This window comes from Globicephala melas, chromosome 7 (genome assembly GCF_963455315.2).
Source record: "Globicephala melas chromosome 7, mGloMel1.2, whole genome shotgun sequence".
In the NCBI taxonomy this organism is placed as follows: domain Eukaryota; kingdom Metazoa; phylum Chordata; class Mammalia; order Artiodactyla; family Delphinidae; genus Globicephala; species Globicephala melas.
This window is the reverse complement of record NC_083320.1, coordinates 20,936,076-20,958,710: the sequence shown is the minus strand read 5'-3', so window position 1 is coordinate 20,958,710 and position 22,635 is coordinate 20,936,076. Positions and strand designations below refer to the sequence as shown.

Here is a 22,635-nt window from a genome sequence, read left to right as displayed (position 1 = left end):
AGTGTAGCACTTAAGCCTAAAACAGTTTTTTGTGAGAAGTAGGTGTTATTTGCATTTTAAAGGCGATGGAGCTGGCTCAGCCAGGTGACATGGCACGCCCAGGTTGGTTCTCCCAGAAGGGCAGAGCCAAAGCATTATCCTCGTTTATATTTGCTGTTTGTCCTCTACGGGGATTTTGTACATCAGTAGGGGCTTTTCAGTCAACTGTTTTGAACTTAGCATTCATTCATTCATTTAACAAACCCTTATTGAATGTCCAAGTACAGCTCATACCAGCAGTCATCCACCTTATTGTGGGCAAACCAGGTACTTCTGTTTCATTTCAGATCCTGCCACCAAGACGTGGAACTTCAGCATGACCGACTACGGTGCCCTGAGTAAGTAGGCGTGTGGTCACCCCCTCATGCAGGGGGACGCTGGTATTGAAAAGTTCCTCGAGTAGCAGATACAGTCTAGCTTGTGGTTCAGATGGCTTTGGGGACGCCATCCCAGTGCTCTCCTTCCTTCTCCCCATGGCCAGCCTAATGAGGCAGGTCCTTGGGAGGAGAGCACCGGTCATATTAACAAAAGCTAGCACTTACAGAATGTGCTACATGCTAGGCTGTTCTAAGCCCCTTATCTATGCTAACTCTTTCATTCCTTATAACAGCCATTTTACAGATGGGAAAACTGGGGTCCAGAGAGGCTCTGTAAGTAACATAGGGTCACACAGCCAATCGGTTGTACAACTGGGGTTCAAACCCAAGCCACTGACTTCAGAGTATATGTTCCCACTGGACTGCAGGCTCCAGCCATGGCAGGAAGCTGTGCCGGCCCTGCTCCCAGGAACGGTAACAGTTCAGCAGACAACACAAACCCGAGAGTGCGGAGAGCGGGTGTTGCCCAGGCTGGCTCCAGCCTGTGTCATGTCTGGTGGTGGTCAGGGCCCCTGGGTGTGCACCACTCTGTCTTCTGAGATTTTGTTGACTGTCCTACACCAAGGTTTTTGTCACCTTGTCCTAGTGCCTGAAGCCTGCACCTCTGTTAGAGTCAGCCCTGAGTGTCCCCATCTCCCGCTCTACTCTTCCCTCCCAGCAGCCATTTCTATGCCCTCTCTGTCCCCACCCGGTTCAAAAAGGGAAAAGCGGAGGATGCATGGCGAGGTTACTCCTCCACAGATTTGGGGCACGAGGTGGAATTCTCTGACATCACCAGTACAGTTTCTGGGGGTAATGGGACAGCTCCCTGCAGAACTTCCTGTTTCTCTCCTTGTCCTCTACCTTTTGAAATGTTTGACACTAGGTTTGGGGGAGCTCGCTTCTCCCATTATTTTAATCCATTTATTAGGTGTTGGGGGGAGGAGAGCCAGTGCTCTGGTTAACATTGTAGGTCTTGATACCTGGTGTTGTGTTATTGCTCATGTTAAACCAGTGATTTCCACTGTTACGAAGTTTTTTTCATGTCATGTCAATTTTATTTTTTTTGCTTTTCTTATACTTTTATATATGTATACAAAAGTAACCTACAGAGACTGTTTAAAAGTCTCTGTTTTGTTTGTTTTGTCCTCTTTTTACTCCTGTCCTCTGACCACAATGCATGGTGACTCAGATGACTAATGCTTTTGCACATTCATGTAGGTTTTCTGTGCAGTATGGTTGTTTTTGGTAATGCTCCACGTATTTTTTTTAACAGTTCATTGGGCACAAGATTCTGTCTATAGCTTTCAGGTGAATTTTGCTGATTAGGAATTGTTGAGCTCCCATGTATCCTTCTCAATGTTTTGCGTACTCAGTCTGCTCTCTACCAAGATATACCTGGAACACTCTCGCAACAACCGTGGATTTGTGCCTTAACCCTTGTTTCTTAATTTTCGGATAGTTGATGATTGCTGTGTCATCTTAGTACATGTTACTTTTTATTAATGCAACATATGAAGACTTTCAGTCTTTCTGTTATTTGTTTGGGTCCTCCTCTGAATTTTGCCTTTTTAACCCTACCACACACCCACTGGAGGTCATGTGGAAAGTATGTCAATGTGCAAAGAGGAGAAACCAGCCATCCTCCCCCACCCCCGTCTGTCCCCACTCACTTAACCGCTGTCAGCATTTTAGTTTTGTTCCTTCCAGCCGTTTTTTCCTATGCATTAACATACACAGTGTTTTCTATATGTAATGTAATCTGTATCTTGCCTTTTTCACTTAATGTTCCTGCATAAAGCACTTTTATTTTAATGGCACACGCTAAACAGTTAATTCTGGGTGATGAAAATGTGCGTGTCCATTATTGAACCCCTTTGACCTCCAAAAAAATGATTTCGTACTTAATAGCGTCTTTTGTCTTTTCCAAAATTTCTTCCAAAAAACAAACTAATGGCTATATAACATTCTCCATTTTAAGAATGTGTGATAGGGACTTCCCTGGTGGTCCAGTGGTTAAGACTCCGCCTTGCAATGCAGGGGGCACGGGTTGGATCCCTGGTCAGGGAACTAAGATCCCACATGCTGCACGGTACAACCAAGGAAAAAAAAAAAAGAATGTGTCATATACTGGGTAAATCATTTTCTTTTTGTTTAATATTCATTTGCTCCTTGTTTCCCCAGTATCAAAGCTGTAAGGAACACCTTGGTCTATAAATTTGTGTTTTTTCAACTTATGTTAGTTGAGATAGATTCCTAGAAGTTGAATCATTATGCTCACTTTTTAGGGCTCCTGCTGTATATTGCCAAATTGTTTTCCAGAACGTTTTATTCCTATCTGATATCTATTTTTCTAATCCTGCAAGTTCGATAAGTTAAAAATGGCTTTTTATTACTCTGTTTGTTTGTGGAGTTGCACGTTTCTCCAGATGTCTATTAGTCATTTTCCCCCTTTTGAATTGGTTGCCTAACTTCTTATCTTATATGGTCTTAGTATTTTTTTTTGAAGTATGAGCTCTGTTCATATTTCTTGCAAATATCTTTATTCACTAGTTTTGCCTTTCATTTCAGTTTGTGTTTTTTGACAGTTTAGTTCTATGTCGTCAAATCTATTAATCTATAAAATGCCTCAGTAATAGAGAAGATAAGGGTCAACACTGTACATCTGCGGCCTGATGATCCTGTGTCTCCTTCCTTGTCCTCCCAGCGGTGGACAGAACAGTGACCTGGGAACAGGGTTAAGGGGGTGATTTCTGGTGTGTTGACTTCCTTCGGTGGCTTCTCTGACATGGCCACAGAAATTATCTGATAAGTTTACTCATCCTGGTGAGATCCCTGTCCCCCCTGTTCATTTCTGAATTCTAAGTTTTTTTAAACTGGGAAACCTACGGAATAGAAGAGTTACATTCAGGAAATCCTGAAATACCTGAAGCCCCAATTAAAGCCCCCCTGCACACCTTCCGCATCTGCCTACACTTTTTCTCTCCCGCCTGCCCAGCGAACTTCCTCCTCACCCTGCGCCTGCCCTCCTCCTGTTCCTGCCTTAGCATTCCAGGGCCACCTAAAAGTCGCTCGGGTTGTCACCTCTGTCCTTTTCTTCTTCGGCAGTGAAAGCAGCCCAGCACCTCCAGGCTGTCACCCTGCAGCCTTTGGAAGGGGCCGAGGGCCACGTGGAGTCACCCTCTACCAGCAGCAGCAGCAGAATTGCAGCCCAGACCTGCCTTCCTGTAGCTCCCTCCCTTGCCTTTGTCAAAGGGCAGTGCATACTCATCTCCCGGGCCCGCTTTGAGGCAGACATCAGCTATTCCGAAGACCTGATTGCGCTGTTTAAACAGATGGATTCCAGAAAATACGGCAAGTAGTTGGCCTCCGCCTGATTTCGAGGATGCAGAGTGGCCTGTGACCTCAGACTAGGCTGTTTTCCTCTCTTTAAGTGTTCAGAAATAACTTTCTTGGTAGAGCCTTTCTAACCTTCTCCTCTTCCTGTAGAAAGATGCTCCCTAAATTGTTCCAGATTGTTGAACACATAGTGGGACCTGCTCTGTCTTTAAAGGCCTCGCAAAGAGAAGACTCCTTCCCCAGTCACCTGGGCAGTGTCTTCTTGGTAGAAGCAGGTCAGTTCCTGCTTCAGCCACTTAAACCCATTTAGTTTTATTTTGTCCTTAGTAGAGCTTGAAAAATAGGCATTTGCCATAAAAATAAATGCCTCTGGGTAGACTAAGGCGTTTTCAAACTTGAGCGTGCCTCCGAACCACCTGGAGGGGTGGGTGAATCAGATTGCCGGCCCCCACGCCCAGAATAAAAGCCGGTGCCTGGCTCCCACCCAGAGCTGCTGATTTAATCTGCTTGAGGTGGGGCCTGGGCATTGGCATTTAAAAATCTTCAGGTGAGACTGATCATCAGCCAGGATTGAAAACCACCAGCGAAAGCAAAGCAGTTTTGCTTTATGTTTTGTGAGGTTCTTCAAAAGCTGCCGCATCAGCATAGAGAGCAGAAGAATTCTGAACACCTGGGTTTCATTCTTAGCTTGGGCCGTGTTGTTTTACAAAACAGTGTGGCTTTTATGGATTTGTATTCCCATTCTTGAAATGGTTTTAGTTTTCCCTAGGCAAGTAGAAAGCAGACCTTTAAAACCTCCTGCCTTTGAGACAGTATGTGCAGGCGGCATATGGAGGAAGCCTCTGTGGAATGACTTGCCCAGTGAGCTTTCATCAAGGTCGGGGTTCCTTCAGGAGGGGGTGTTGCTGGCTGTTGCATTTTTATCCCTTAGATGGAGAGAGTTTTGACTGGTGAGAGCAGGCTGGTGAGCAGGGTTTAGGCACAATGTGCAGGGCCCAGCCTCAGTCCAGAGAGCATTGCCTCCCCTGGCCCCGCAGGTGTTCGGCTTCCGCCTGGGGTGGCCCTCAAAAGGCAAGTACCGATGACCTGTGTCTTCTGACCTGTGGCCTTTGAAATCACACTCCTGACATGCTCTGCTGTTTGGGGAGGAATGAGAACAGTGAAAATATTCACATCCAACCCTGCCCAGGCCCCTAGACATAAAAACACCATCATTGGATTTTTTTCTTTTTTTTTTTTTGCCATAGCAATTATTCACAGACTTTCCCATTTGCTGCCCTGCCACTGTCAGGATCAAGCTATCGTCAGAAAGGGTCTCCTGCACTATTCCCACATCAAGAGTAGTCGGTGTGCTTTTGGTCTTTCTGTCAGATTACACCTGGGCCACCTTGCTTCTTTCCTGAAGTGGACTCAAAGTATCCATGATGCCTTTTGCCTGACTGCCTTGCTTCTTCAATGACCAGACAGAGAAGAATTCATTTTTGCTGCCCAGAAAGCACTTACTGAGTTGAAGCTTGCTTGATTTTCTCAGAAGGTCGATTGGTAGGAAAACCTAAGTAATTAGTCAATGTTGGGTACCCAGAGCTCACCCTTCTTAGTTAATATTATGTGTAGTTTATGCTACACCGTACTAATCAGAAGATGGAAGAATAATAATAATTTATCATTGTTTACCTTTTTTTTGAGTGCGTTGTTTGCCAGAAACTCTTTCATAAGCATTTTACATTTAAATTTTATGTAATGCTCACAAGAGCCCTGTGAGGCAGCGGCTATAGGATGCTCCTTTTTCACATGTGGAACTGAGGCACAGGGAAGTTGCATAACTTGCCCAAAGTCACACATCCAGGAAGCAGCAGACCTGGGATTTGAACATAGACCGTTTGACCACACTGACCACAAGTAGCTTGTTTTCCATGTACAACATGGAGCTAATAATGGTGCCCAGCTTATAGCATATTGAGGAACTGATGAGATGGTGCATGTGAGTCTCTTGGCACTGTGCCTGGCTTAAGGTAAGCAGTGAATAAGTGCAAGCTACAATATTATCCCCACCTTGGAGATTCAGAGTGCTTCTGACCGTCCCCAGTCCTGTGTCCCCGTAGCTCCCTTTATCACCACGCTTACAGCCCAGTGCTATCTTCATGTCTGCTTGTCTTTCCTCCCCAAATTTTGTGAAAGTCTCAATTACTGGTGCTCTCGATCTCTGTGTCCTCAGTGCCCAGCACAGGGTCAGCCACATCACCCGAGGTTCCTGGGGGTTTGTGAAAGCAGGGAATGAATGAGTAGGTGTGGTGACATTGCAGGAGGGCAGGGTGTCACGTGTGCCTATTTGTTTCTTGTCATTGCAGATGTCAAGACCAGGAAGTGGAACTTTCTCCTGGAAGAGTACAGTAAACTAAGTGAGCTGACCACCTTGCTTGCTTTATATCATGCTGTTGTTAAGCCTTAATTATGTGCCTTAAATTTAATGTATTTTGAAAGAATCACCTCCTTCCTCCCCTCCACCGTGGTAACTTCGCGTGCTTGTGTACAGGACTAGTAAAGGTGAAGTTAGTCTCGGGCAGCCATGTCCCTGTGCTCTGGGACGGCGGCTTTACAGCAGCCCAAGCAGATGCAGGGTCTCATCTTCCATCAGGGTGAGGCGCTACTAGTCAAATTCTTGAGGCCTGTGAAACCTCACACCCATCACAGAAGTATGAGAAGTGAGGGTTTGTGGATTTGGGGAATCAGAGGCAAGCTAGGATCGCTGAGCTTAGATGGAAGCTACTTTGGATTCCCTCTAAGAACAGGCTCTCTCAGCTTACTTCTAGAACAGATGGTCTGTGAAAGCTGGAGGGCCGTAGTGGTTACAGGCTTCATCATGGGCTGAGCTCTGCCAGAGGCAGAAGCCAAGGCCAGGGCGCATCAGCGTTTAATAAGCGCTTTGGAGTCTCACCAAGGGAAGGGCCATGTGTACAGATGTAACTACAAGAAGGGGAAGCCAGTTTGGGCTTATCATTTTTCTTCTCTGCTCTGCTTGGGTGGGGCAGTGAATGAATTCCAGTATGCCAGAGAAAGGGGGTGGGGTGTGGTCATAGCTCAGCCTGTCCTGGAATACCAGTCTGTTACCCATCTTCCAGACCATCGATATTCTGCAGTGGGTGTGCAGCCGGCACAATGGAGGTTCCTCCTGCCTGACCCGCTGAGAACTTTCTGGTAACAGGGTTCGGCCAGGAGAGACATGCTCCAGCTCAGTGGGGCTGGGAGTGGGGATCCACGTCATTGGCTGTCTTGCCCACCAGGCTAGGGCTTTAAGGAAGAGGGTCTCTTCCCTCTATCTCCTCCTTATGTGACTTGCTATGCAGCGTCAGGTAGGTAATTCAATATTCTGGGTCCCATGTGTCCCTTCAGTAAAAAATGGGGTGTTTAATCTATATTTGCCCTACTGACAGAAAGTAAATATAAGGGAAGAGCTTTTGATTCCTTGAGGAGAGACTTGCTGCAAACTCGAGGTTAAGTTTGAATACGATGAGTTATTTAGTGTCGGCAACCACTAGCTGAAGCAGGAGGGATGGCTGACGTTGACCTGAGACCCCTTGGGTCTGCTATTTGGAACTCGTGACTTAGAGCAGATTATTTGGCCAAAGCTGAATTTTTGATGAACGGTAGGAGTGAGTTTGTCCCTCTCACCCCTTTGTCTTTCAACCACAGAAAGACATATAAATATGTGAGCTATAAAGGCTTTGACTTTTATGGAGCAACAAAAAGCAGGATATTTACAGCACTAGCAGATGAACGTAATGTTGAAAAACCATGACTTGCAACTTACATAGCGTTATATAATGGTTCCAAGTCTTGAGGGCCATAGATTCCTTGAAACCTCTGCTGAAAACAATGGATTCTTCACCCAGAAAAATGCACATAACAGCCCCACGTAAGATTTTGCCTTTGATATTAATAATGCCATGGGTGTAGAGTTAAGAATTCTAGAGCCAAGGGTTCATAGAATATAAGACTGATTCTCCCCATTTCATAGATTGGGAAAAATTTGGACCCAGAGAAGGAAAACAGTTGTTTTCCTTATCGGGAGCCTTGTTAGGGTCACAATGAAGTCTGACTAAAATTGCAATTTTGAGTTTGTGATGTGACCCAGTAGGAAACTTAGAAGCCCAGGTCTGCGAACTAAGAAGCTGAGGTGAAGAGGTGCTGCAGAACACTGCAGTTCCCAGTTTAGTTCCAATTCCACTGTTAACAGATTGTAAACCTGGGGAATTTGCACCTCTCTCCTCACCCCTAGGTCTCGTATGTGAAATCAGATGATTGACCTGAGCTAGTGACCATGTGCGTATGAAACTAATTAAGAAATGACGGTGGGAACTGAGTGTGTGAATGCTCACTGCTAACGTGGTGACTACAGTCTCCAGGTCAGGCCAGTCGCAGAGCGATCCTCTTCCCTCTTTTCTAAGTGACTTGCTTCCTCGTGCCCACAGTGAAGTTGGCATAAAGCCTTCTGTTTCCCCCCCACCTGTCAACAGTCCACAAGGGTTCTTCGTCCCCTCGATGATCTTGTCAGCTGCTATTTGAAAACGTTAACATCTCTCTGTTGTGTGGCCCGGTAGCGTTCTGCCAGAGAGCTATTTTACAGAAACACTTCTCTATGACTCATGAAGCCAGACTGCACATTCCTGTCGTCTTCCAGCACAGGGAAGGGATAGCAGTGAGTCGCTGACAGCGAATAGAGGCTGTCTCAGAAACACACTCAGTTGACTGAACCAGCAGCAGAGGATTTGGGGAGATAGTAGTCGATAGGAAACAGAGTAGAAAGTGGTTTTTGTTCCTCTTGAGTGGCTGAAAGGACATAATGCTTACAAAGCACTGTGTTTCACAGCAGCCGGATCCTTAGCCCTTTCTTAGCTTTCATCAGGTATTTGATTGCTGAAGATCACTAGAATTAAAATGAAAATGGGTTCTGAAAGCACGTGGAGTGCTTAGTCTCTTGAAGTGTGCAGAAGTCAGCACGCTCAGATTTAATTTGGAAGCACGCAGTGTATTTCTGCATCAGTATGGGCACTCTTTTATGTTAAGCCATCAACCTTACCTGCTTTCTTATCATGGTGATTCTATTCATGCAAACTGTTTCCAGAAATAACTGATACCTATATTTAGGGAAAGAGAGAGATGGATTTAAATATACTGAAAAGGCAAAAGGCAATTTAAGGTGGCGGTAGACGGCTCAGCCCTCCATATTCACATCAGTATTTGCGATTGCCAATTGACGGCGGTGGCAGAAGACTTTTCGAATACCTTGTGACCATATGGAGCAGAGAACTGACAACCTTAGAATTTCAAGTAGTATCGGGTAGAAGTGAAATAGACGCAAGTTCTCTATTTGATTCCTTCTCCTGGATTCCTGGAGAACTCAGCCCCTTGGTGGGTTACTGTGACTATCTCAGGGTGCCCCGAAAAGGTAAAAGGTAGAGAGCAGTCAAGGATCTGTAAACCGTGGTCACTCTCCTGACTCTGCTCGTGAGATTTTTCAAAGGAAATGTTGAAAGGGAAGAACATCTTGAAAGCTACAACTGTAGGACGGCAGGCTGTGATCAGAAGTTTAATGATAATTCTACTACCAGGGACTTCTAGGTCTATCCTCTTTTCTCTAACTTTTGAATTTTTAACTTGTCTTCTCCTGCCGTCCCCCGCCCCCCAGAATTATGTTTTATTTATATCTCTGGGTTTTTTCTTCTTTTTCTGTTTCTCTATTGAATAAAGGGCTTTTTTTTTTCCTCTTAATTTTAAAATCAGGTGAAGCTAAATTCCTTCAAAGAGAAAAATCAGTGAAATTGATTTTCTTTTATTTCCATGTCGGTCCAAGGTCATTTATTTTTCCCACCTGGGTTAAAGACTCTGACTAGAAGAGATTTCCCCATCCATTATATTGGGGTCTGGAACCAGCACACATGGACGGAAAGTAAAGACCCCTAAATATAAGCTTTAATTGAAAGAGAGTCATGGTCACCCTTAGTAATAGTTTAGACTCTAAGCTTAGCGGGGGTCGGTAAACTTTTTTTGTAAAGGGCCAGATAGTAAGCATTTTAGGCTTCGTGGGCCATGCGGTCTCTGTCCCAGCGACTCAGGTCCACCGTTACGGCATGAAAGCAGTAAACGACAGTCCATAAACTAATAGGCACCACTGTGTTCCAGTGAAACTTTATTTACCAGAACAGGTAATAGACTGTTTTTCCCACGGGCCTTAGCTTGCCGATACCTGTAAAACTCACCTCTCTCGAGAGGAGCTGCTTATTCTCTTATGGAAAAGGTCAGAAGTGTGCAGGGCCATGTGCATTGTTGTCAGTTGGTGGCCTTTGCTTGGACTCTGCCCTTTGTTGTTGTTTGTAAATAGCACTACTGTCCTACTGATCTTTCTTGGAAATACCTAACGGCTTCTCTGCATAGACCACGGTGCTTCCTTGCCTGGTGACAGCATATAGCTTAAAGTTCTCCATCTTCTCAAACACTGAAACCAAAATAAAACATAAGGAGAATGGAAACAAGACAAGATTTATTCATTTTAGGCCTTGCTTTTCCTGGGCTGATTTTTGAAGAATATGGGTCCTTATTTATTGAATGGGAATACTAAGATAATTTTTTAAATGACTTGAGGTTAAAAATAGGTAGGTCGCAAGAACACTTTAGTTCTTTCCGGTGTTTGTGTAGTGTAGTGAAGATCAATTTCGCATTACTGAGTGCCCTCTTGTTTGCAGACACTAGGAATAGAGAGGGAAAACTGGTTCTCTGCCATGCATCTGTCTGCACCCAGTTTTCTCTCCAGTTACTTTTCGGAGACGATGGCATGCAGCAGAATTCCAGCCATTGAACTTTGTATCTCAAAGCCCCTTCTTTTTCCCCCAGAAATCTTGGACATTAACACTCCACTTCACACACCTCTGTTCTCCTTTCTAGTGGAAAGGGTGCGCTGCCTTCCACAAGTTCAGCTGGATCCTCTGCCCAAGACCCTCACCCTGGCTTTCGCCGCTCAGCTCCAGAAGACGTCTCTGTGTCCCGTGGCAGACATCCCCGAGGCAGACCTGTCCAAAGTGGATTCCAAGCTGGTGTCGAGCCTGCTGCCCTTTCAGAGAGCTGGAGTCAAGTAGGTTCTTCATCTGTCTTCCTCTTGCTCTCTCCTGCTCAGATTTATATCGCTCACCACGGACTGGCTTCAGATGCTCCCTCTTGCACGATGCTCGTCTTTCACAGCCGTCTAGAGGCATCTGGGTATTAGCATTAAACAGCCCAGGTGCACTGTCACCAAAGCCTGATTGTACCCACTGATTTCAAATTCCGTAAGTTAATTAGGACTCTGTATTGCAAGTGTACAGAAACCCAACTCAAAGTAGTGTAAGAAAAGAGATTTCTCATTGCATGTAATAGAAAGCCCAGGGTCTCTAAAGAGCTCATCAGGACTCTGTACCCCTCTCAGCTCTGCTTTCTTCTTAGTTTGCTTTGTTCTCAGCCAGGTGCTCCTCAAGTGTGGCAGCGGGGGCAGCCAGGGGCTTCCGTTTTGCACCCATCGGTCTGCAGCCCAGCGGAAGCAACTCTTTTCTAGTGGGTCCCACACCGAAATATCTGAAATTTGGTGCTGACGCTTGAACTGGTCAGTCCCTATGTCCTGGGGGGCTCGGAGGTCTTACTGGTAAGACCAGGTGACAGGCCCATCCCTGGAGCGAAAGGGTAGGGGCTGCCTCACCCCAATTACTTGGACTGAGAGTGTAAGGTGGTGGTTTTCCAAAGGAAAGTGCTCTTACTATATTGACGGAAAGAAAAAAAGATAAGCCCGTGTCCTGACCTGTCCCTTTTTCTGCAGTTTCTTAGGAGAAACAAAATGACAGGTTTGCCCCAGGTAGAAAGATGGGAGGTGGAGGAGAGGGCAGAGGCTCCATGTAGAAATAATAAGAGCTAGATCTGATGTCAGGTCGTGTGGTTGGAGATAGAGCCCCATGCAAAGGAAGGACCTACACTGTCAATGGACATGGCCCACAAAGGCAGCCTGCCCGCGTGCAGCCCACTTGTGGTGGTTTGGTTAAAGCTTGGCTGCTGTCTCTGTAGGATTTTGTTCTCCGGGTGCAGTTTGGGCACAGTGGGACCTCACTGCATCCCCACGGTCCCAGCTCTGCCCACACCCTTTTCTTCCTTTGCCTTCCAGCTGCCACCTCCCTTAGATAACGCACTTTGCCGTTTCTTTCATCTGTTGAGATGTCCTTTGGGCCTTGTTTTACCCAGGCTCAAGGTGGGTTTTCCCTTTCATCTTTCTTCCTCCGTCTCCTTCATTAATGCTGAGAGAGGTTGCCCACCCCCAGCTCCTGGGCAGCCCCCATCTTCAGAATCCAGGTTCTTCATGGCTCCCCTGGAGATCCCTGGGCACATGCGGTGCACGCTGAGAGGTGGTGGGTGCGAGGCACCCCAGGGTATGTACATCAGAGCCAGAGCACAGCCAGCTGTTTCTATCTTTTTCTCCATGGCTCTGAAACTGCTAATGGTACTTGCAGCCTTTCTTCAAAACTGCATTAATTCCAGATTTTAACTTTCATTCCCTGAAGTGGAGGAGTTTGGTATTAAGGGAAGGGCTGTCAATTCCATGTTTTTGTTTTGTTTTTTACATAAGTACTACAACTGGAAACTCATTTAAATGTACGGAGCAAAATCTCTTAGACATCAGCCTGCTCTAATATCTAAACGGTTCCTTTTAATAGAGGAGTGAGTTGAGACCAAGGAGGACAGTCCTCTGTCTAACGCTGCTCAGTTTCCAAAAGTGGAATTGGGGCTGAAATCCCATCTTCTGATGATGAGTGCAGCGTTTTTTGTGTAAAACCAAACTACGGCATTCAGCTGTGCGATTGTCTCTCTATTATCCAGGCAACATCTTTGTTCTCAGTTGTGATCACTTTGTTCCTTAGTTGGACTACCTTGAGGCAGAGTAAAAGGAAAGGCTATGAAATTCAAGCGTCTGTTCTGCTTTGGGAATGACCAGGTGGATGAAGCCATGCAAACATTGTAAATGGTTGCGACGCCTCGGAGGCTGAAACGAAAGGCCCTCCCTGGTTTGTTGCATAGGTGCCCCTGGCCATCCTGACCACCAGTTTTGTAAATCAGAAAGTAATGTAAAAAAATAGGTCTTTTACAACTTGTCTGTCTGCATGCGTCTGTCTGAGGTGATCCCGGAAATGGTCCGGAAGATTTCACCAAGGTCGGCAGGACAAGGGGAGGGTGGGCTCCCTCCGCCCCCATTGCAGGAGTCTGGTGGCCACAGCCAAGGGGGAGGGGAGGGGACACCACCTCTCACCGGGTGGGCCGTGTGGCAGCTGGGAGGACAGAGAAGTGCCAGGACCACGAAAGGACGCTCGTTGTCTGCTGAGCCTGGGTGTCCTGGGCTCACGCCCCCCGCAGACCCGCTGCTCACTTTCCCACCTTCGTTGGGCACTGGCTTCTGAAGGGCGGAAACGCCGTTTCCAGGCAATTCAGAAAGGCCGTGTGCAGCCCGGAATTCTTGTGGGCCATAGCCGCTGCTGGTCAGAAGAGGGGCCGTTCTCTGTCTTTTCTGGGTGAGAAGGAAAGGAGAAGAGCTAGTCGACTGGCTTATCATCAGGTTCCTGAGCCAATGATCAGTTCTTCGGGAATTCCGATGAAAGAGGAGTGGCGTTTGCAGCAGGCCAGGCATCTGGCACTGGGGACCCTTTTAGCTTTTCTCTGATTCATATGCCAGTCGAGCAAGTCACCATCACTGTTTGTGTCTTGGTTATTTTTCTCCTTTGGGGGAATAATTGTTATAAGGGAAGCACTTCCCCAGCACTTACGACGGCACCAAGCGCTGTTTTAAGTGCTTTAAACATCACGAGCCCCCGTAACACTCTCTGGGGTAGGCCTCGTCGTTATTCCACGTTACAGCGGAGGCACGAGGAGGTCAGATAACTTGCGTAAAGGCACACGGCTCCCAGGTGGTGGAATTGGGATTCCAACCCAGGCCAGTCGGGCTCCGAAGGAGTAGAATAATAATTCCATGCTTTATTCACAAACTGTAAGCAAGGGCTGCTGCCCTGGAGGGCTTGGGGACCCTGGAGGCTGCTAGGTAATGAGACACGTGGCTGAGGTCGGTGCTGCTCTTAGACAAACACTCTTGCTCCATCCTTCTCTCGGGCCATCCTCCTTTTCTCCAACGTTTTCTGTCTTTGCCAGCTTTATGGGTACAGAGTCCTCTCTGATCTTGAGAAAGCCATTTTTCCACCCCACCGTCTCTTCCTTCTTCCCTTCCCGGCAGATCCCTCATGTGATAAGCGTGCCCCTCCCAGCCCCTCGTTAGGGACTGTTTCCCACGCTCTTCCTTTATATCCCCTGGGCCTCGCCTGCGCTGGGCAGAGGGTGACTTCTCTTACTGGAAACGCCCTCCCTCGGCTTCCACGACCTAATTGTCTTCTAGAGCTTCTCCCTCCCCTTCGACTACATTTCACGTTGTCCCTGTTTGTAGTCTTTCCTTGATTATTATTACTCTGCCCCGCGTTTGGCCCCTGGCTTCCCTCTCGGCGGAGCAGGTCTCTTGCAAGCCGGTAGCCCACACCGAGCAGCCATGTGGCTTCACGCGGCAGCTCGATGGCGGGTTAACCGACGCCCTGGGAAGCGCGCCGTGCTCTGTCCTGACCGTGTCTGCTTTCAGTTTTGCCATAGCGAAAAGAGGCCGCCTGCTGCTTGCTGATGACATGGGCCTGGGGAAGACCATCCAAGCCATCTGCATAGCCGCCTATTACCGGAAGGAGTGGCCGCTCCTGGTGGTGGTACCGTCCTCTGTGCGCTTCACCTGGGAGCAGGTCAGCTCTCCTGGTGCCGTGAGTTTAACGAGGAAGCCTTTCCTCAGTGTCAGAGTCATCAAATGACAGTTTGGGGACAGGACCTGGGGAGCTCGAAAGATCTGTCTCAGCTGGAGGAGGAAGGGAGCCTGCTGAGGCCAGGCTCCTGGGTTTCTGAGTTAGAATCAGGCTAGGCCTTTAGGGAGGAAGGGCAAGGCCTTACCAAGCTCAGACTTGCTTCCGTCTGTCAGTAGACGCTTCCTGAGCACCTCCGGTGCCCCTGCAAGGAACACCTTTCACCTCTACCCCACTTAAGTTTCAAAATAGTTTTACTTCCTTTATTTCCCTTAATCCTTAAACAGCTGTGTTCAGCAGACACAAGATATTAACCCCACTGACAGATGAGAAAACTGCCTCTCCAAGAGGTTAAGCACCGTGCTTGCTGCTAGCGAGGAACGTTCCAGGGCCTTGAGGTCGCACCTCCTGTCGTTGGGCTCAGGGCCCACACCAGTAGCGGGTGGTGTGGGCAGGATGTTCACAGTCTACCGGGCACCTTTATGGCAGAAAAACCTGACATGACCATTGTATTATCACTCAGCTGTGAGCTTTGTCTCCCATAAATCCGGGGATCAGAGTGGTCCCATGAAATGAATGAAACTCTACGTAAGCAAACGTGGTGAGGATGGAAGACGTGGTTCATCGTCCGTAGCTTTTCCCAGCTTCGTGCTGCTCAAGGTGGCTGTCGGCTTCCTCATGCCGAGGCTGTTACTAAGCCCCCGTGAGCTGCTCCTGGGGAAGAGGCAGCTGTGCCTGCAGCCACGGGGCCTGACGCCCAGACATGCCCTTCCAACCCAGGAGAAAGCAAAACTTAAAAAAAGTGCATATCGGGGCTTCCCTGGTGGCGCAGTGGTTGAGAGTCCGCCTGCCGATGCAGGGGACACGGGTTCGTGCCCCGGTCCGGGAAGATCCCACATGCCGCGGAGCGGCTGGGCCCGTGAGCCATGGCCGCTGAGCCTGCACGACCGGAGCCTGTGCTCCGCAACGGGAGAGGCCACAACAGAGAGAGGCCCGCGTACAGCCAAAAAAAAAAAAAAAAAGTGCATATCGAAACAGTACCTCACTCACTTCTTGTGCTCGTGATCTGAACTGTGCCAGAGCCTCTAGGAACTAACAGTTCAACACACGTTAGATTCCCACAGCACCCTCGGAAATTCTAGGCAAGAATAGATGGTCAGCGGCTTATAAGCAGGACAGAGCCTGGCCTCGCGCTCCCGGAATCAGAATGGTGTCAGCCCAGGCTCACTGGGAGCACCCAGACCCCTGGCCAATGACAGAGGGACCTGGTGGCTGTCCACTGGCTCCAGGTACTGGCTTTGGCTAGAGATGGCAAGATTTCTGGGGAAAGGAGGTGCCTTTGTAGAAAGCACTGAACATTTTCATCATCGTCAGTGCCTTTGGTGTACCAGGCTCTGCTAAAAATTCCTTTATAAAATTCCTCTTTAAAAGAGTTGCATTCTTTCCTCGCAGAAACTTGTCATCTTGCTAGAGGTCACAGAAGTGGAATCCACAGACACCCCAAAGCGACTGCTCACAAGGGCTTGCTTACCGAGGAGAGAAGTGTCCCGTTAGTGGAAAGTGAAGGGGTGTGGGTGGGTGGGAGGAACAGGGAGGCGACGGTTGTTCGTGGGGACAAGGTTATGCTGAATGCAGGAGGGCAGGAAGGGGAAGAGACCGAGTTTGTCTTCAGCGGGCGTTAACGTTGGTCCGCGTGGAGAGAGGCGGTGGGTGGGTTAGCAGGGCCACAGCTGGCACCTGCCAGGCTGAATCACCACTTGGGTTTTGTTCTCTCCTGTCACCCCCAGGCCTTTCGTCAGTGGCTGCCGTCTCTGAGCCCAGACCACATCAACGTCGTGGTGACCGGGAAGGACCGCCTGACAGCTGGCTTGGTCAACATTGTCAGTTTCGATCTTCTGAGCAAGTTAGAGAAGCAGCTAAAACCCCCTTTTAGAGTTGTCATCATTGTAAGTGACTTGGCAGAGTGCTTAAGTACTTTCTCTCTGGGGAAGCTTTCTGCTCGAAAGAGCGTCCATATCTGTAATCTCATGGAGCCCCACTAGGTGTCTAGGAGAGTAGAAATCACTGGCTTTGTTTTGTAGGGAAGTGATCTTTCATTTCTCTCAAATAGCGCTTCTCGACCCTGGCTACATATTAGGATCTTCTGGGGCAGGGGCGGGCGCTTTTTGAAAAATTGTGGTTTACTAGGTCTGTTCTGGGGCTTTCTAGCCCACCTCTCCCCACGGGGGGTCACGTTGGAGGCGAGCACGTGAACCCCCGACAGCCCGGGGCTCTGGGAGCTACAGCCTGGACAGCATGGACCTGTGCCGCCATCTGGTGCCCTCCTGTCGGCGTGACTCAGACGTGCAGTTCAAACAGTTAATAGATTTTCTTCCAGATGATATAAGGACGCTCCCTTCCTACCAAAGAAAAGCACTTTTTACCCTAGTTGTTTTTTTTTTTTAAAGGAGGCTTTAGAGTTTAGAGTCCTGCTCCCAGATGTGATGGTACATCTTTTAGCTGCCGCTTTCCTTCTTCTAACTCCTTTCGTACTCCAGAAGGAAAGTCTAGAGATGCTGGATTCCGGCCTCCTCTGTCAGTACCCAGTGTGTCTACATGGCTCACAAATACAGCCCTGAAAACGTGTGAGTCTCTCGCATCCCCACTCCCGTCCAGCCAGCTACCACCCCTAGTCCAGGTGACAGACGTCCCGGGGCGAAGCCTGCGGTGGATGGTTTCCAGGGGAAGCTTATCCTCGCTTTTCCTCTTGGCAGAACAGGGAAACCCAGTGCCTCCGGGTAACACGAAAGGTTTTTTATTCAAACGCGTGACTTGAAAAAGCCAGTGGTGTTTTCCTCCTCTAAAAATAGGATTCTCTACCTACAGTGGCCTCCCAGATCTTGCTGCGCATCTTGTCTAGTGCACATCTCATCTAGAAGGAGCTAAAGAAAGGGCTTTTAGAAAACTCTTTGAGGACCTCTGAGTTACTCACGTCAACAAGACTGCAGTGGGGACTCTGCCTCGGGTTTCCTGGCAGCGGGCTGACTGCGAGGGAGGCGCCTTCGTCCATTGGCTCAGCTAGCCAGAGGTCGCAGGCAGCTCTGTGCCCTGCCCAGGGCTGTGTGCCGCGGGTGTGGAGGGAGCGGTCAGCCCCTGGTCTCCGGGGAGCCGCAGTCCAGTAAGACAGACCGACACACACGCAGATCGTTACAGTCCGTTCCAGGGCCTTTGGAGACGCGGGAGCCAGAGCCTGTGGGAGCTCAGGGAAAGTGGGGGAGAAGGCGTGGGCTGGGCCGCAGAGCCTTGAGTCTTCAGCACACGGCGTTAGTGCTGTGCAGGGGGGTGGTGCAATCTTACAAGCCAGCAGAGCACCTTTCAGGAGTTTGTGCCGTGCCGCGTGCGAGGTGGGCAGGGCAGGGGAGTCGCCAGCCCCACTTTGCAAGTGGAAAACTGTCCCTGAGAGATGAAGCGACTTGCTCACAATGTCATAGAGAAGATGCCCCAGAGCCTGGTCCTTGCCCAGGCCCCCAGCCGTCTCCTTGAAGGAGAAAGCACTAAGAGAGGCAGCCTCAGTGTGACGCTGTACCAGGGTCAAGCTTGACGTGGGCTCTCTCTCCGTCTGCTCAGGATTTGGCCTTGTTCACTTACGTGACTGTTTCTTTTCAGGATGAATCTCACTTCCTCAAAAACATTAAGACTGCCCGCTGTCGTGCAGCTGTGCCCCTCCTCAAGGTGAGAGCTGCTGAGGACGGGCTCCGTGCCTGAGCCCACTCGGCACTGAGATCTGCTGTATTTTGCTCGGGCTGGACTGGTGTCCAAGGGGAGCAGGGGCCGCAAGTCCAGGGCCGCAGGCCGTGGATGTGACTTAGCATTAACTCAGGGCATCTCTACTTAGGACTTTGGTACCAGATTCGTTTTTCTTCCTAACATCCTGCTGAGGAACTAGTGGTCAGTGCAGTCGTCTGTCTCTCAAAGATGAAGACCTGTTGAAGGACACAGGCCAGGTGGGAACTCACTCTGGACTGTCCTCGGGCTCCCCCTGGATAAGGCAGAGGGACAGCCTCCAGCAGCGGGTCCTCTAAACAGCCCAGGAGGAGCTGCCTGTCTTCCACGTGGCTTGCGAGGCAAAGCTCTCATGGTGCACACTCAGAACCAGGCCGTGGGCATCAGCAAGACGCGCCACAAAGCACGGAGGCCTGCTTTATAGATAAGATGATAGCCTTTTCTGGGGCTGCCCCAAGGCTGTTGTGTTAGCAGGAAGGTCAGCCGTCCACACCCTTTTCTGGGGTGGTCTAACATATGCTGACCCTTTGGCTGCCTGAGTCCTGGTTTCAGAGCAGAAGAGGTGTGGGTGTGTGTGTGTCTGTGTGTGTGTGTCCAGCGCAGCTTTGAATCTTTATCCAAAGGCATTGTATTCTGACCTGCAGTATAAGCTCCGTGCTTTGTGTGGTACACACTGCAGTGTCTATATTTTGTGTCCCAGCCCCTCCATCCCCAACAGAGGGAAGGCCCCCAACTTTCCTTCCATCTATTTGGGGTGAGCTTTTTCCTACTTCAGGGAAAATAGTTGTACAATTAGAAAAGTAGTCTTTTCTCTCGTAACAAGGTAGAAATATCTCACAGGTGACTTTGGGGGAATCTCCTTTGGTTTGTATGAACTGAGCCAACGAAAGCGCATGTTATGTTCATCTTGGGCTCTTGGGTTGCACCTGATTTTAAAACTGCAGCTTTTATTGCTTAAAAGAAGCTTTAAGTTGTACCCAAGCTAGGGAAGACAAATATGCTAAATGTTGGTGAAACTTAATAGCATTTGAAAATTAATTTTTTCCAACTCGCCACAAAACACAGTTGAGTGTCTGCTCATTTCAAGTTGGTTTTGTGTTCGGAGTAACAGGTAATATGATAACATCTTCCAAAGCAGGATTATGTCATTCCCTCCAAACCTAAAGGTCCTTTACTTAAAAACCTTGATTCTCTGCCCAAATTACCTATAAATGTTTATAGGTTGAGAGCCATTTATGGACACACTTAAATGTTTTTCCCAAAGTGGTGGCCCTTCTTTTGGGGAATTTTCATATGTTTTCTTTTGAAAAATGTTAATAGACCCTGGTACTGTGGTTCCAATTTTACAGCCATAACTGAAATTAAATCTGTATACCCTGATTGTTTAGACAAAAGAAACTGCACAGTAGATAGATGATATCATTAAAGATATAATAGGAAAGCTTCTTAGCAACTGTCTTGTTAATGCACTCATTGCCTGGTCAGGCAAGCTGGACTTAAATATTGGTTTCTGAAATACGTGCTTCTGAGCCAGACCTTTTAAAGCAGTGTCTGCGTTTTTCAGATCTTGGGTATATTTCAGAGTGACACATTTAAAACAAAATTTTAACCGCTAACTAGTATGTATTACTCTGCATTGGCCGTAGAACTGGGATGAATTAATGTTTCAAAACAGGACCCGTGAATATAGCCTGTTCATGGGTGTCTCGAAGCCACTGTCATCCATGACATTGACTTCACGTGTGCTGGACTGTTGGCACAGTTGAGGAGGATGAGGCATCCTGTGTTATTCTGATCATCAAACCTCCCACCTCTCTGCTGTATTTCCGTCGAGACCAGAGTTCCTCAACCTTGGCACTGTTGACATTTGGGGCTGGATAATTTGTTGTTATCCACAGGGCTGTCCTGGGCATCGTAGGACATTTAGCTGCATCCTTGGCCTCTACTCACTGAATGCCACTGGCTCCTTCAGTTGTGACAACCAGAATTGTCTTGGCAGGTCTTGCCAAGCGTCCCTGGGGAGGAGGGGGGAATTACCCCTCCCCATTTCTGTTGAGAACCACTGATCAGATACTCTAAGGAAATGTGGGCCGAATTTAATACCACTTGACTGTTCCTCTAACTTGTGCATCTCTTAGAACTATATTCTGATAATTAATATGTCAAAATATTTTCAGCAGATGTTCATGATGAGGTGATTAGGTTATATCCTACTCTGTGAGATAGGCCACATCATGTGGGTTTCCTGAATGGAAACAGCAGCTGCATGCAGAGGACGTTTTGCTTAGGTTGTAAGAAACTAGTGGTGGTGTCCGCTGGGAAATGTGACATCTTTCTTCCCCTTCAGCACCGTTTTCCTGGGCTGCGAAGCGAGGTGGTTCTGTTTTCATCTGCAGTTGACCCTTGAGCAGCGGGGGTTTAACGTGCCTTTAACTTATATTTAGCTGGCCCTCCATATCTGAGGTTCCTCCACATACTGAGATGCATCCAACCTCAGGTAGTATAGGACTGTAGTATTTACTATTGAAAACATCTGCCTAAGTGGACCTGTACAGTTCAAACCCATGTTGTTCAAGGGTCAACTGTGTGAAAGTAGGCAAGACAGAAAGCTATAAAGAACAAAACTGAAATCACCTTTAATCCCTCCAACACAGAAAACTACTGTTAACAGTTCGGTTATTTTTCCAACATGTCAGCTGTAGGGCAAGATCTTTTTTTTTTTTTTTTTTTGCGGTACGTGGGCCTCTCGCTGTTGTGGCCTCTCCCTCTGTGGAGCACAGGCTCTGGACGTGCAGGCTCAGCGGCCATGGCTCACGGGCCCAGCTGCTGCACGGCATGTGGGATCTTCCCGGACCAGGGCACAAACCCGTGTCCCCTGCATCGGCAGGCGGACTCTCAACCACTGCGCCACCAGGGAAGCCCCCAAGATCATTTTTAATGGTTTGGGAGCGTTCTGTGGTATGGACACGTCCCATGATTTAACTCTTAGTGTTGGACACTGTTTAGCTATTATAAATAATTCTGCAAGTGAACGTCATCCGTATGTTCATAGCTTGTATACTTTGTCCTCTTAGGACGAATTCTTCCACTCAGAATTTCTGGGTCGTAGTTTTACCTTTTGATAGTTGCCTCTGAAATCCAGTCTGGCCACGCATCACCACCTTCACTCCTGCTCAGGCCAAATCACATGGTTTTTTCTCCACGTGACTCCAGCCCTGAAGGGTATCTGACTTTTCCATCGTGAGCAGTGAGGTGTGTTTGAGTTTCCTTTAGTGGTTTTTTTTTTTTTATAGTGCTTTTTATTGTTAAACCAGTTAGATTATTTCTTTAGAAGAAGAAAGGCCCTCAGAATCCCACCATCCTTCCCTAATAAACAGCTGTTTCTCTTTTTGTGGGAGTAGAGTCCTTTTATGTCTGTCGATTGGCTAGATCAGATGAGCATAGTGGTCTAAGGTGTCTGAGCTTTTTCTTTTCCTTTTTCATTGAAGTAGTTTAACTAGGTGATATATTCAAAGAGTACAGAAGGGTGTACAGTGAAAAATAACTCTTTTTCCCCACTCTGGATACCCCAGTCCCTTGATCTCTCTCCTCGAAGACAGCCACAGTTACTGGATTTTGGGGTTTAGTTGTAAAAATTAGTCTGTGCCCATGTCAGTACATTCAACGTGTGTTTCCTTTCTCCCTCCCTAGAGTGTTCTACAACCAGTTTTGCACCTTCCTTTTTTCCCTTAATGGCGTATCTTGGTAATCATGCCACCTCATTCCCGATAACTGGACCTCATTCTTACAAATAGTAGTCTATTGTATAAATCTGTCAGAATGTGTATCATCTGATCCCTTTTGTTGGATTTGTAACCAGGTTTTGGATGTTTTGTACAGTACTACAATGGCAGTACTTGTGATATACAAGCAGGGAGTCGAAAACCCAGTTCCCCTGCACCTAGAACAGAAAACCCAGTCCCTCTGCGTTTGGAGAAATGGCTCTTTGCCTCTTCAGGCCACAGCGGGGGTGGTGTCCGCTGGAGGGTCTGCTCTCACCCCCAGTGTGATCAGGCAGGCTGCAGGAAGAGTCCCCTGCTCGTGTGAATCAACTAACTTCTCTCTGACGCTGAATAGAAATCGTTTTTTTGCATTGTTCCATTGTGGGTTTCTTGGGTGCTAGAAGAGTTACCTGTAAGGCGTTCAATTTAGGGTTGATTTATGTAGTTTTGTGCATTTATATTTTCCTAAACTGGAAGTTCTCAAGGGTAGAG

The 22,635-nt window shown here is 47.9% G+C and overlaps 1 protein-coding gene across 3 annotated transcripts in view; it reads left to right on the top strand.

The window, feature by feature from the left end:
• Positions 1–22,635, top strand: part of SMARCAL1 (SNF2 related chromatin remodeling annealing helicase 1) — a 52,886-nt gene that overhangs the window by 2,860 nt on the left and 27,391 nt on the right. For all 3 annotated transcript variants that reach the window (XM_030852632.3, XM_060301875.2, XM_060301876.2), the window contains exons 4-10: positions 327–377; positions 3,504–3,749; positions 6,083–6,133; positions 10,674–10,860; positions 14,416–14,566; positions 16,408–16,566; positions 18,266–18,331. In XM_030852632.3, coding sequence (XP_030708492.2) covers positions 327–377; positions 3,504–3,749; positions 6,083–6,133; positions 10,674–10,860; positions 14,416–14,566; positions 16,408–16,566; positions 18,266–18,331 — 911 coding nt within the window. The remainder of the gene's footprint in view (positions 1–326; positions 378–3,503; positions 3,750–6,082; positions 6,134–10,673; positions 10,861–14,415; positions 14,567–16,407; positions 16,567–18,265; positions 18,332–22,635) is intronic.